Source organism: Limanda limanda, chromosome 19 (assembly GCF_963576545.1).
Source record: "Limanda limanda chromosome 19, fLimLim1.1, whole genome shotgun sequence".
Classification (NCBI taxonomy): Eukaryota; Metazoa; Chordata; class Actinopteri; order Pleuronectiformes; family Pleuronectidae; genus Limanda; species Limanda limanda.
The window spans coordinates 13,189,485-13,201,712 of record NC_083654.1 but is presented as its reverse complement, the minus strand read 5'-3'; the positions used below and the strand labels follow the sequence as shown (position 1 = coordinate 13,201,712).

General features: G+C 39.5%; 1 protein-coding gene across 1 annotated transcript in view; it reads left to right on the top strand.

Moving 5' to 3' along the window:
• Positions 1–2,660: 2,660 nt before the first annotated feature.
• Positions 2,661–12,228, top strand: part of necab1 (N-terminal EF-hand calcium binding protein 1) — a 21,414-nt gene continuing 11,846 nt past the window's right edge. The window contains exons 1-5 of the mRNA XM_061093295.1: positions 2,661–2,747; positions 5,131–5,155; positions 7,138–7,246; positions 9,839–9,864; positions 10,172–10,269. Coding sequence (XP_060949278.1) covers positions 2,661–2,747; positions 5,131–5,155; positions 7,138–7,246; positions 9,839–9,864; positions 10,172–10,269 — 345 coding nt within the window. The remainder of the gene's footprint in view (positions 2,748–5,130; positions 5,156–7,137; positions 7,247–9,838; positions 9,865–10,171; positions 10,270–12,228) is intronic.

The following is a 12,228-nucleotide window of genomic DNA, read 5'->3' as shown; positions in this document are numbered from 1 at the left end:
TTTTACAGTAACTTGGCTTGGAGCTCAAATTATGGACTTTTTATCTTGTTGTGTTGTTTAACAGGCTCCATTTTATATTAGAATGATAATTGTAGCCTAAATCAAATATATGTTTTAGAATAATCTTTACTTGCAATGTAACTAGCAACTGCAGTCATTTAGTGGAAAAAAATACACTTTCATTTAAATGTATAGGTTTACATAAAAATAAATTACCTTAAAACTTGTTTTGTTTTTTAAAGTGCAAGTATTTTAAATAAAATTGTAATGACATTTTTTATTCAGGTAAGTCTTGTTAATCATTAATTTTATTTAAAAACAATGTAGCGTACAGTTTATATTCAAAATAATTGCCAGTAACCGATGCATTTTCTATTGATCTTCTCGTATAGATCTTCTCCTGTAGCCTGGTTCTGTGAGCATAGTACAGTAGCCTGAAGGGAATCTCCCTGCTTGGCATAAATAAATTCATAATGAGGGGAGTGAAGCAGACAATCGGTGCATTCATGCAGCGACCACTGCTCAGCCCCTGGCTCGCCCAGCTGTGGGTGAAGGAAGGTGGTAGTCTCCAAAAAAACTTTGTGCAGCACTGTTATGAGTGTTTGTCTCTGAAAAACCTTCTGACTAACGACCTGGACTATTGATGATATTATATCCTTCATCTACGCAGATTAAAACGTGATTTTTCTTTAGCTTTATGTTGGATATTAGTATTTTTGTGTGCTCTCATAACAATCCACTAGAGGGAACTGTTACACAGGTTTTTACAAATAGCCAGTATCTTGTTGTCTTCAATTTATATGATGGCTGCTCTGCACCGATGTGGAAACATTTAATAAATAGTCACATTAATAATCTGGGTTGATTTATAAAAATAAAAAAAATTTCAACATAAATTTGGGGCACACCAACATGAGCGGCAAATTATTAATTTGTGTTTCTGTTTGAATATATTTTGATATTCAATTTATTAATTTTCCCACATATATTTTACCATTTGTTGTCAATGCGAATCCTACAAGCAATTTTTAATTAACTCCCACACTGTAAGGGTATAATGTAGCTTCACACTTCCCAGTTTCATGTGTTTTCCAGAGGTAAACACAGGAACGTTCCTTCTTCAACTCGTAAAACAGTTAAATTAACACGTAGGGATCAGACAATAACACTGTTGTGAGGTCCATTTATCTTCACTGTTGGGTATTGTTGGTTTCCCTCCTTAAAGTGTTAAGCTGTCTATTCAGATGAAATTAAATCTAGTAAAAAGATTTCTCACATTTGCTCTCGTTTCCATTTTTGATCACATCTTCATGAAAATAATGAATCCATCTTCTCTTTCTGCAATTAGAGAAAAAGCTTTAAAGAACAGAACTCACTTGTTGCTTCATCCAAATCGCTCTCTGGTGGATTTTCTGCTGACTACAACAAGCAGACATTTGGTAATTTGGAAGTGAAATAAAAGTGTTCCTGAAATGAAAAGGATTAAATGTGTTTATATATCCGGCTCCAAAAAAATCTCAGAGGATTGAAATATTAATTAATGTCGTACACACAGCTTTGTCATAGCATTTTATGAAAGCCCTGACATTTAAATTTGACTATTGCGAGTTCTCACGAGACGAGTTGCAGCAGTTGTGAATGAGTAACTCACAAGTTCTCAGGAGAACTGCAGCCGTAACTAGGAGGAGGATAACAGGGGAGATTAAGACTAAAAACATGGTGTAAATGACGCATTTTCGAGTCAAATTTGAATGCAGTATGTAGGCATTTTATGTTATATTACTGTTTTTTACGTCTGAAGAATTGGTCACTATTAACTTCAACTGTATTGGATTTAGCTGCAACGCTGTCTACCCTTGAAACACACCAAAAGTGTTTTGTGGAATCAAAGACTTCAACAACCCCTCTATCGGCATAGTGGTGAGTAGATAAGCAGTGAATTTTCATTTTAGGGTGAACTATTCCTTTAAGAGACTATCATATGGCTATAAGTCTTTGTCTTCTACTTAAGAAATGTCACAAATAATCCAGATCACATCTTTAAGATAAGATACTTGTTACAGCAGCAGAAAGTCACAAAGAGGTAGACAAAAGACCTTGTGAATGTATAAATATAATAAGAATAGACACAAATAATCAAATATAAAGAAAATGAGCCTATAAACCCTCCTTTTCTTGGTTTTTGATTATTTTAGGGACTCAAATTTAGGGAAATATTAGGACCTTTTCAGTGAAGAATGCTGGGGTGGACAGGTTTGCACTCATCAAAAAATGAAATAACAAATGATAAATACAAAAAAGAAACAGGCTGTAATTCCGATGTCAGTAAGTGTGGTAATATATTGTCATTTATCTCAGAGTCAGTTGAGAAAAGTGGCAGTTTGAATGAACCCAGAGCAAAAATACATATCTCCGAATAATGAGATCACGTTTAACATTTAAAAGGGACAACATTACAGCCATTTTCCATGATCACATACATGAAGTTAAGGGTTAAATGGTGGGACTTTACTTGGGGAGTGGGTTGTGTGTGTGATTGCTGTTGGTTTGACAGCAGCTAGGGGTCGCTGTGTCTGTATCTGACCGGTGCGAGTGATCAGATAAGAGGCTGAGACACTCGCATTCCCCTGCAGTTCACTACTGGAGCCTGATCTGTGGTGATGGATTGTTCAGAGGAGGTTCCGTCTGTGTGCGAGGAGCCCTGCGCTCAGATGGAGCTGAAGATGGGGATGTCGATTTTCATAGATGTGAGTAAAACATGTTTAATGATCCTTAGAGAAAAATAATGACTTTAATATTCACTACTGCTGCTTACATTTTGTTTTTGTGATAATCCGTGGCTTATCAAAGGAGATCAAACATAAATGTAAACTATCATAAAAGCATTTATCTTTGTATTTGGAGAAAAAGATTAATTTTTGCTTTACGTTTTACTTTCAGTGATTTATCTCTCAGATGTTTTGTATCACCTGAGTTAATGTGGAGCCCTGTTGTGAATGCAGGGTACAGACGGTTCCCTATGGGATGAATTAATTTGACAAGCCTGACCTTTAATTTAGCCTCTTGCTCTCAAAGCCTGGTCATCCATTTATATGTCGTTGTTCAGGTGCAAATACTAAGTTACTGTAATTGTTGACTTTTTTAAATTTCTAATGCTAAAACTTGCAGATTTCTTTTAACGTATTGTTGATTTATTTATTAAAATCGAATGCCATGTATGTATCACTATAGTTTGTGATCTTCCTCAAGTGCTTCTCTCTCTCTCTCTCTCTCTCTCTCTCTCTCTCTCTCTCTCTCTCTCTCTCTCTCTCTCTCTCTCTCTCTCTCTCTCTCTCTCTCTCTCTCTCCCCCCATTTCATTGTACCTCTTTGTTCCTATCTGCCACCTTATTATATTAAACCCACATTTCTCCGCTCTATGTTATTAAATTCAGTGTCTTCACTATGAACCTGTTTGTGGTTCGGGTGGATGCTCACATGGGAGATTTATATGAGAGCAGGAAGTCGTATATATAGATCACATCAAACGTCTCACTGATGTTGACGTATGTGGAACTGACTGACGGGGAGTGACACCCCCGTCATGTTAGGAGACGAGCTGGTCGAAGGACTGGATTCGGTTATTTCTTGATTTCTCTCTGTATGAGTTTCTGCACACTGGCTCCAAATAGTCAATACTGCCACAGGTTGTGTCTCCATGTCTTTATCATTTTGATCGTGTTTCAGAGTTCCACTTCATTAGCAGATGTACTCGAAGGGGAAAAAACCCATTCCTATTCTGGGTTTTATTAATAAATTGTACTCATTGGATGTAAAAGATTAAACAGGATGAGGCTAGAAAATGAGACCAAATCATAGGTTGGTACAGGGTTCGAAGCAGTGGTGGTGTTATTATTATTTTAATCATCAATGTGACACATACACAAGCAAGTAGATGTATAGATGAGTAATTGGAGTGCTGGAGGGGTGTAAACAACATTTATTTCCATTGTTGATTAATCTGCAGATCATCAGTGGATAATATTCATATTCTCATCAAGCCTCAGACAATCTCATGAATTAAATAATATCCAAATGAATACTTAGTAGAGCAACTACCTCTGCCAAGACCCAACAGTCCCCTTATGAAACCACATTAAATTTGATAGATCCGGATTTTTATTAAGATCTGCTCTACACACTCGTAGAGATCAGTCCCCACAAACATTTATGTCTATCAAGATCCATTAATTATTCTCAATTGTAAATCAAGGGGGAAGTTGAAAAACAGCCCCAATCTCACATTGTTAAAGGAAATGAAAAATTCATCATATTATATCTATATCTATCTATATAACAGCAATAAAGCTGGAATCATCAGATACTTGCTTTAAAATTGGCTTCAGTGACCATGAAAAACGATGCTATTGATCGTCACGTCTCTAGACGAATGAAGACGGTTTCGATTTGGGACATAGACGCGACAATTGATTGTTTTCACTTTGCAGTGAACAGTGTTTTCTTTCCTCTGCCTTCGTTCATCCCTCACACAGCGGCTCTGCACTGTGGCGTTGCACAGATAAACGAAGCTGTGCTGAATTCGATTGACTGCTGATGGGAGTTAGATGTGGATTAAAGATGAGTGGGAACAGGGAGGTAGCAGGTCTGTGAGGATGTTGAACAGAAATGAAATGATTGGCAGGAAAGGTTTAGAGAATCGGCCGAGTACTAAAGAACAGTGGGTGTAGTTTTTAATTTGCTTCTTTATCCTCGTGTCGACCGAGTCCAAGAAGGGAACAATTTAGTTTATGGTTTCAATTTTTACATTTTAGATCTTGCACATAGAGGATTATAGTCAGATTCCGCCTGCAGGGATGATGTGTAAATACTCTCTGCTCAGATTCTGCTTCAGTAACAACACGAGATGAGAAGATGCTATTTTGAGGTCGGCGGCTCGAACCTTTTCAAGCTGATGTGGTCATTGCCACTCCGACTTTCATCTAGTCTGGACTGTGGGGCAGCGCTATCAATAATTGAATGACCCACTGAGAGTGTGATCGATGATCCCCACTTCCACACACTCACAAACACACACTTATTTGAACTTTGATGATGGGAAACCTGACAGTCTTTCTTCTCCTTCTCGTTACAGATTTTGCGAAGAGCTGATAAAAATGGTAAATATCACACAAACACCCTCATCCGCTCTGGCGTTTTCCTTCGACACCCTCACTCTGGTGTGTGAAATCAGATGAACAAGTTCCTCAATGAAATTCTGATCAGGACTCTCTGGCCATACGCTTTCAGTTGCCATGGAAACAGGAAACTGACCATGCCCGGAGAGGCTCACAATCAGTGTGTAAATGAAGACAGACATCAAGAGGTTTTACTAGTTAGACACTTTTATCACTGCAGTCCACACTTAACAACTTCAAGGTTTTATAGCTGGAGGCTCAACACAGATTCTGCTGTTGTTTCACCTTCGCTATCTTCTGCTTGTGCAGTGTAAACACACAAAAATAAATATATTTGTTAATAAGAGACAGCAGGAGTCTGAATTCAAATTTCTACACGTTCATCCTGCTCCAACCTGTCAACCTAAATACTCAGATGAAGAGAATCTAAAAGGAAGTGGAATAACACTGTGGATCTGCAGGTTTTATGGCACACAGGCCTTGCATTTTAATTGGCTAAGTCTGATTTATGAAGTTAAGTCAGACTAAGAGACGTTGAATGAAATAAAAATCCTTTGAATTCCGGTGATAACATTTTTAATAATTCACAAATGTTCTAAAGGCACATGCGGTCGACCTACTTATTGAAATAACTAATACATTAACTATTATGCATCATTGAAATGAAGATAAATTCTGGATTCATTTCGTATTTCTGTGCTGCAGAAAGGAAAATAATTTGACATTTTGGGAAACATGCTTTTCCAGAGTTGGATCATAAGAAGAAAAAATGGATCATGTTGACAGCTGGATTGTTAAAGTAGAAGCATATCTGTTCTGTCAGGTGGGCATGAGACAGACGAGTAAAAGACGTTTCTAAAGCACCTCCTGTTCAGAGATGCTGTCAGAGGTGCTGGTGGATGATGGTTTTCTTACCTCCAGACAGAACCAGATTTGATATTTCCCTTGTTAAAGTCCTCGTGCTTAGCAAAGTTAACCAGTTGTGAGCTGGAGCTTCATATTTATTATTTAAGACAGACTGTAAAGATGGACGATGCATCTCCACTTCCTCCAAGCGTCCTGACATGAAGCCAACATATTTGGAGAAAAAGATTTATTTACATCTTATTTAATGAAATATAGAATAAAAACTGGAATCCTAAATTGGAACTAGTTAATTTCTTTGACTGCATCCACTGCACCACTATGGTTTTAGATCCTGTATAAAAATACATGTAGTCTATTTATCCTGCTGAGATCAGCAACAGGGATTAGGTTTAAACTGGCACATTAACGGACACCATTACGTCAGACAGCTGTCCTCCCACCAGTAGCACACAATTTGAACATAGTTGATATAAATGACCAAAAATAGCCATTCAGAATTCATTATGCACATGACATGATGTGCTTCATAATTCAAATGGCCCACGCTGTGAGTGATTTCAGGTCTCATCAGGTAGGAAAATAAACAACCGTCACAAATCTTTGTTTTATAAGTGTTTCGCAAACAGCAATATTTATATGTCAGGTTTGTTCCAAGACTATTTCTGAGCTCACTCTGAGTCACTGTGTGCTCCATTCATGTGTGTGTGTGTGTGTGTGTGTCTGTGTGTGTATGTGTGTGTGTGTGTGTGCCTTTGTACAGCCTTCAAAAGGGGCTCATGCTCACATCATCAACAGTGACATGACATTCATACTGAGCACCACCCCCCGAGCAGGTCAGCGGTGAAAATTGAAAGATCACCACCTCACATCACACATGGGAAACACACCCTCGGAGCCGGGAGCTTCACTGAAATTCCTAACGATATGTCATCGTACCAGTTTGTCCGTGCTACTGACTTCCAGTTCCTGTCATTTCTGGATTTGTCTGTGATGCATATGAGGAACATTTTAAAAACTGGTCACTTAGCCTCACCGGCTGCTGCAGTCCTGTCTGAGCTGCCCTGACACCTCGTTGACACTTTGTGCTCCGTCCCCAGACGACGGGAAGCTTTCCTTTGACGAATTCAAGTCCTACTTCTCTGATGGAGTCCTGACAGCTGACGAACTACAGGAGCTCTTCCACACGATCGATACCCACAACACAGAGTAAGTCTGTTGATGTGGTGCTCTATCTGGGGATAAGGATGAGGGAGGAGGGGTCAATAATATGTGTATGTGCTTCCGTGTCTCTTACATAAACAGTGAAACATTTTTTGGATGGATTGAAATTTCAGGTCAACACTGTGATGACTTAATGTGTCTCCAACCAAAGAGGATTTGTCAAATATAGTAATTTACTTAGAGTCCGTCACAGCTCAGTTTTTGTCTCCTATGAGAATAGTCTTGAAATGTTTTCAAACCACACTGGACAAACTCACCAGGCTTAACTTTTATAAGAAATCCTGTTGGACGCTTGTAGAGAATATAATGTGAAAAATCCCAAACATCCCAAAAGTGACTCTTGACTTATAAAATATTTAAAGGAAACTGGGCCACACACTCTGATGAGACTTTTTTCTATTTATTCATAAGCTCAGTATTGTTGAAGTGATGACGGTGATGAGAAATGTGAAGTGAAGCATTGTGGGCAGTGGACTGTGTGTGTCTGTCCCTCTGCAGGACACAAGAGACTCATGTCAAATAAATGTCTCTGTTCACCTGTCAACCTGTCGCACATTTTTAGATCTTACAAGCAAGAATTTCAGACAGACTTATATTAAAACTATTATTATCGCTTATTAACTCCCCCAAATTTTGATATTTTATTAAGTGGTGGTTGATGTAGGTTATATTTACATCAGCAGCAGGTCTATGGACCCCACTGGATTCCTTCTTCATCATTTTTTGTTTACTTTGCAAGCATAATAGATTATTAATACCCACTTGATCAATTATATAATACGTGACTTTAATTTCCATGTCGCTACTCTTCTGATCAAGAGGCTCAAAGATGAATTTCAAATTCGCACCATCAGTGCTTTGCATTAGATCTGACTCGAATCCAAGGCCCTATTAAGTTTGTGTGAATATTGATCGCGCCCCTTGTGTAGCCTTGTTCTGTAGTCAGTCTTCAAGACTCTCTTTGATACTCAGCAGCTGGATCCTGTTCACAGCCGCACAGAGTAGGCAGGGAGATCAGGTCAGGTCAGCACAAATCAGCTGAGGGGTCACAGAAATTAAACGAATACTGTTATAATGGAAAAAAATGTCGCAGGTATAGAATGGATGCATTTCAGCAAAGCCAACAACATTTAGAAGAATGACTGAGGAGGACTGAGCATTTGCAGCCATGATATGTTAGGAAGATGAGAATACTGTCATTAGTTGTGGAGATGTCTTGAAGTTGTAAGAAACTAAATATTTATGCTCAATCTGAGAAACTCGTTCTACAGTTTCTCAATCAAACTGTCAAACTCAGAGTTGGTTCAATTCACCTCTGCATCACTGTCAGTAGGGACAAAACACAAAGTCTGCAACAAACTGTGTTTTTCAGTTTGCAGTTAATTCTGAATGTGAGTCAGGAGATCATCAAAGTCATTAGTATTCATGTTGTCATGATCAGCAGGTTTTAAAGAGAGATATGTGATTCTGGATCAAAGCCTTGTCAATGTATTTTAATGATCATGCATGAACTTAAGTCAGTTTTTAGACCTAATTTAGCTTTTCAGGCCAAATACAGCTTTTTGTCATAAGTGTAGTAGTTAAATATGTGTAGTAGTTACTGTTTAAGGTAGTTTGCAAGTATCTCTGACCCATGTTTGGTCCATTAGTAAATAATGTATCTTAAAACCTCAAAACATGCAAGTTTCCTTCAACACAACAGTCAGAGTTTCATTGGCTCAGTTTAATATCTAACCTGTGCTTTACCTCCTGTGTTCTGGTCTCTCATCGTGTGGCTCTAAGTGTTTTCTCCTGTTCGGACCAATTGATCCCTGCAGCACTTTACCCTCTTGTGAACGACAGCTGCAGCTTGTGTGGAATAGAGTTAAAGCCAGTGCAATTCACCAGTGTCACCACACACGCACACGCACACACACACACACACACACACACACACACACACACACACACACACACACACACACACACACACACACAGACCTCCTCCCTGAAGCACACTCATGCACAGACCTTCATCACAAACAGCTCCACATTTTCTCAGGGGTTTCTGTTGAACAATTCGGTGTCTGGCCTCTGGCTCACACCTCTGAGGGCAGAAAATGTAACTTAATTTCTTCTGACATATTTTTACTTGCTTCCATTCGTCATCACTTACTGATTTAACCAAATCACATTCTACAGAGAAAATTGCAGGGGGAGGAAAGATAAGTCTGTCGCATCCGTTAACCTTGGATACATCTGTTTTTACTTTTGTCAAAGAGGGGATGTTGTCATTGGTGTTCATTGACAAAAACTACATGACTGATTACCATGAAACTTGGTAGAAGGATGAGGATGAGTTAAGGGAAGTACCATGTGTATTTTTGTGCGTAACCAAATGAGTATTCAGGATTTTCTTTTTCAAATTACCTAACATGTTTTGTTTTTTTACCTTTTCCTTAATTTCTCTGAAAATAATTCATTGATCTTGATGAAAAAAAAAATCCTGATCCAGATTCAGATGGTTTTAGTTGTAGTTGCCATTGTAGTTTAATAATTTTTTTAAAATCTAAATATCTCTAATGTTTTGTCTTTCAGCAACGTGGACACTGATGAACTCTGTGGTAAGTTGACTCCCGATCTAAATAAATAAATACAAAACTTGAATTTTATGCATAAGAAGCTTTTCTGTTCTGCTTGATCTATGTGGCTGTACCTTGCAGCACTGTAGACTCAAATGCTATTTGACATTTTCCCAGCATAAGGAAAGAACCATGTTAGACGTGGTCACATGCTCTATGATCAAACCCCTGCAGGCTGTGTCACGGAGGTGTCAAACTAATGCTGCTTCAACACAACACCTAAAGCCCTGTCCAACTCCCTTAACTCACAAAACCTTTCTCTCTTTTTTTCCGTCCTGCTGCTGTGAAGAGTATTTCTCCCAGCACCTCGGTGAATATGAGAACGTCCTCGGCGCCTTAGAAGACCTGAATAAATCGATACTGAAGGCCATGGACAAAACCAAGAAGGTAAGATATGGACAAGCAGAGAATCTGATGAACCGAGGTAAGTAGTGTACAGATTCTTTATGGATATTTATCTTTGGTGGAGATTGGACAGCCTGTCAGCAGTGTGTGTGTGTGTGTGTGTGTGTGTGTGTGTGTGTGTGTGTGTGTGTGTGTGTGTGTGTGTGTGTGTGTGTGTGTGTCTATGTGACTCAGACAAGGGATGTGACATTAGTGTCATGAGGTGAGAGGGAGGAAAATCAGCAGAAATGAAAACCATTGGGAAGCAATGCTGTATACACACAGATGAGGCCAACTCCATTCATGCGTTGTTAATTTTGTATACACACACACACACACACACACACACACACACACACACACACACACACACACACACACACACACACACACAAACACACACACTCACACCTGCTATCTGGTAACAGTGTGAGAAAAATCTGCTGAAATAAGAGGACTTGTGTTTCTGTTGTGTTCATATTCCTTTACATTCCTGTAACACACTCATAACACACACACACACACACACACACACACACACACACACACACATACACAAGTCCACACAGGAAAACATCACACTGACATCTCACGTTGCGCACATAATAAGGGATGTTTGATTTACTCGCAGTGTTGCATGAGCTTCACGCTGCAAAACTCTCCCAGCATGCCCCTGTGCTGCCCAGCTGGTTCCCTCACATCTCCCATTAGTCACATTTCCATAACAGAGCGAGCAAGGACGAGCCGAGACTCATTCATTTTTACTAATTAACCAACAGAACAAAACGTGTTATGGTTCTCTTTGAGTCGTCAACGCAGACAAGGAAGTAAATGTGTTACTGAAGAAAATACACTTCAAACTGCATTTTACCCTCTTGATCATAGTGTAGAGCTGTGACATTATCGGAGAGGAGACGACAGAAGGTAAACGATGAGGAGAACAAGCAGGGAGAGCCTCTTTTTCTCTATACCACTCACTCTCTGGAGCGTCTCATGTGACCCACGTTGTGAAGATCTGCTCTGGAACAGACTCGTCTCATCGGGGCTCTGTGTGGGAGGCAAACCACCCATTTGTCAGAGGTCGATTGTCATTAGCAAGGAAACAAGGTTACACATGTACACATATAGCTCCTGCACAGAGAAACAGCAGTAACGAGAATGGCACTCAGCGAAGCACATGCCTCTGCCAAGGCCCAATAGTCTCAATTCAATCAGGCTGCACCACATTTCACACACTTTCCTCTAAATGTGTTTTTGCTGCACCTCAACAAGTGCCAAGCTTTGTTTGATGAGGTGCAAGAATCCAATTGCACCTCATATCATTTTCAGTTTTTTCCAGCAGAATATTTTAGAGCGGGAAGTGAGACAGAAAACAGAACTAGACCATAATTTTTCTCCCATCAACGGTCCTGATGTTGTTTCCTCACAGAAGCACGACCACAAAATGGATATTTGAGCTCAAATGAAAACAAATTGAACAGAAGTGAGGAGTTATGGACCAAAGCGACAAATTTCAAATCACATTACGACACCAGGCTGGGAGAGAGCGATGGAATTTTACAGCGCTGATGGCTCCTCGGGAGCCTTTTTTAAAGTGCTTACACTTTGAAGCCTCAATCTTAGTTTCGTCCTCCGTGTGTGAAGCCACAAAAGATTTCTGTGACCCTGAGTCAGAGCACGAAGAAAAGAAATAAGGAGAAATATGTAATGCTGAGGGAGGAGGAGAACAGATGCTACAATAGTCACACACTGAAGCCCAGTCGTCTCTGAACTGTATATGTTGTTGAATGGGTGGTCTCTGGCTGTGAATGTGTGAGAAGGAGCTGGCTGCGTTTGTGTGTGTGTGTGTGTGTGAGTGTGTGTGTGTGTGTGTGTGTGTGTGTGTGTGTGTGTGTGTGTGTGTGTGTGTGTGTGTGTGTGTGTGTGTGTGTGTGTGTGTGTGTGTGTGTGTGTGTGTGTGTG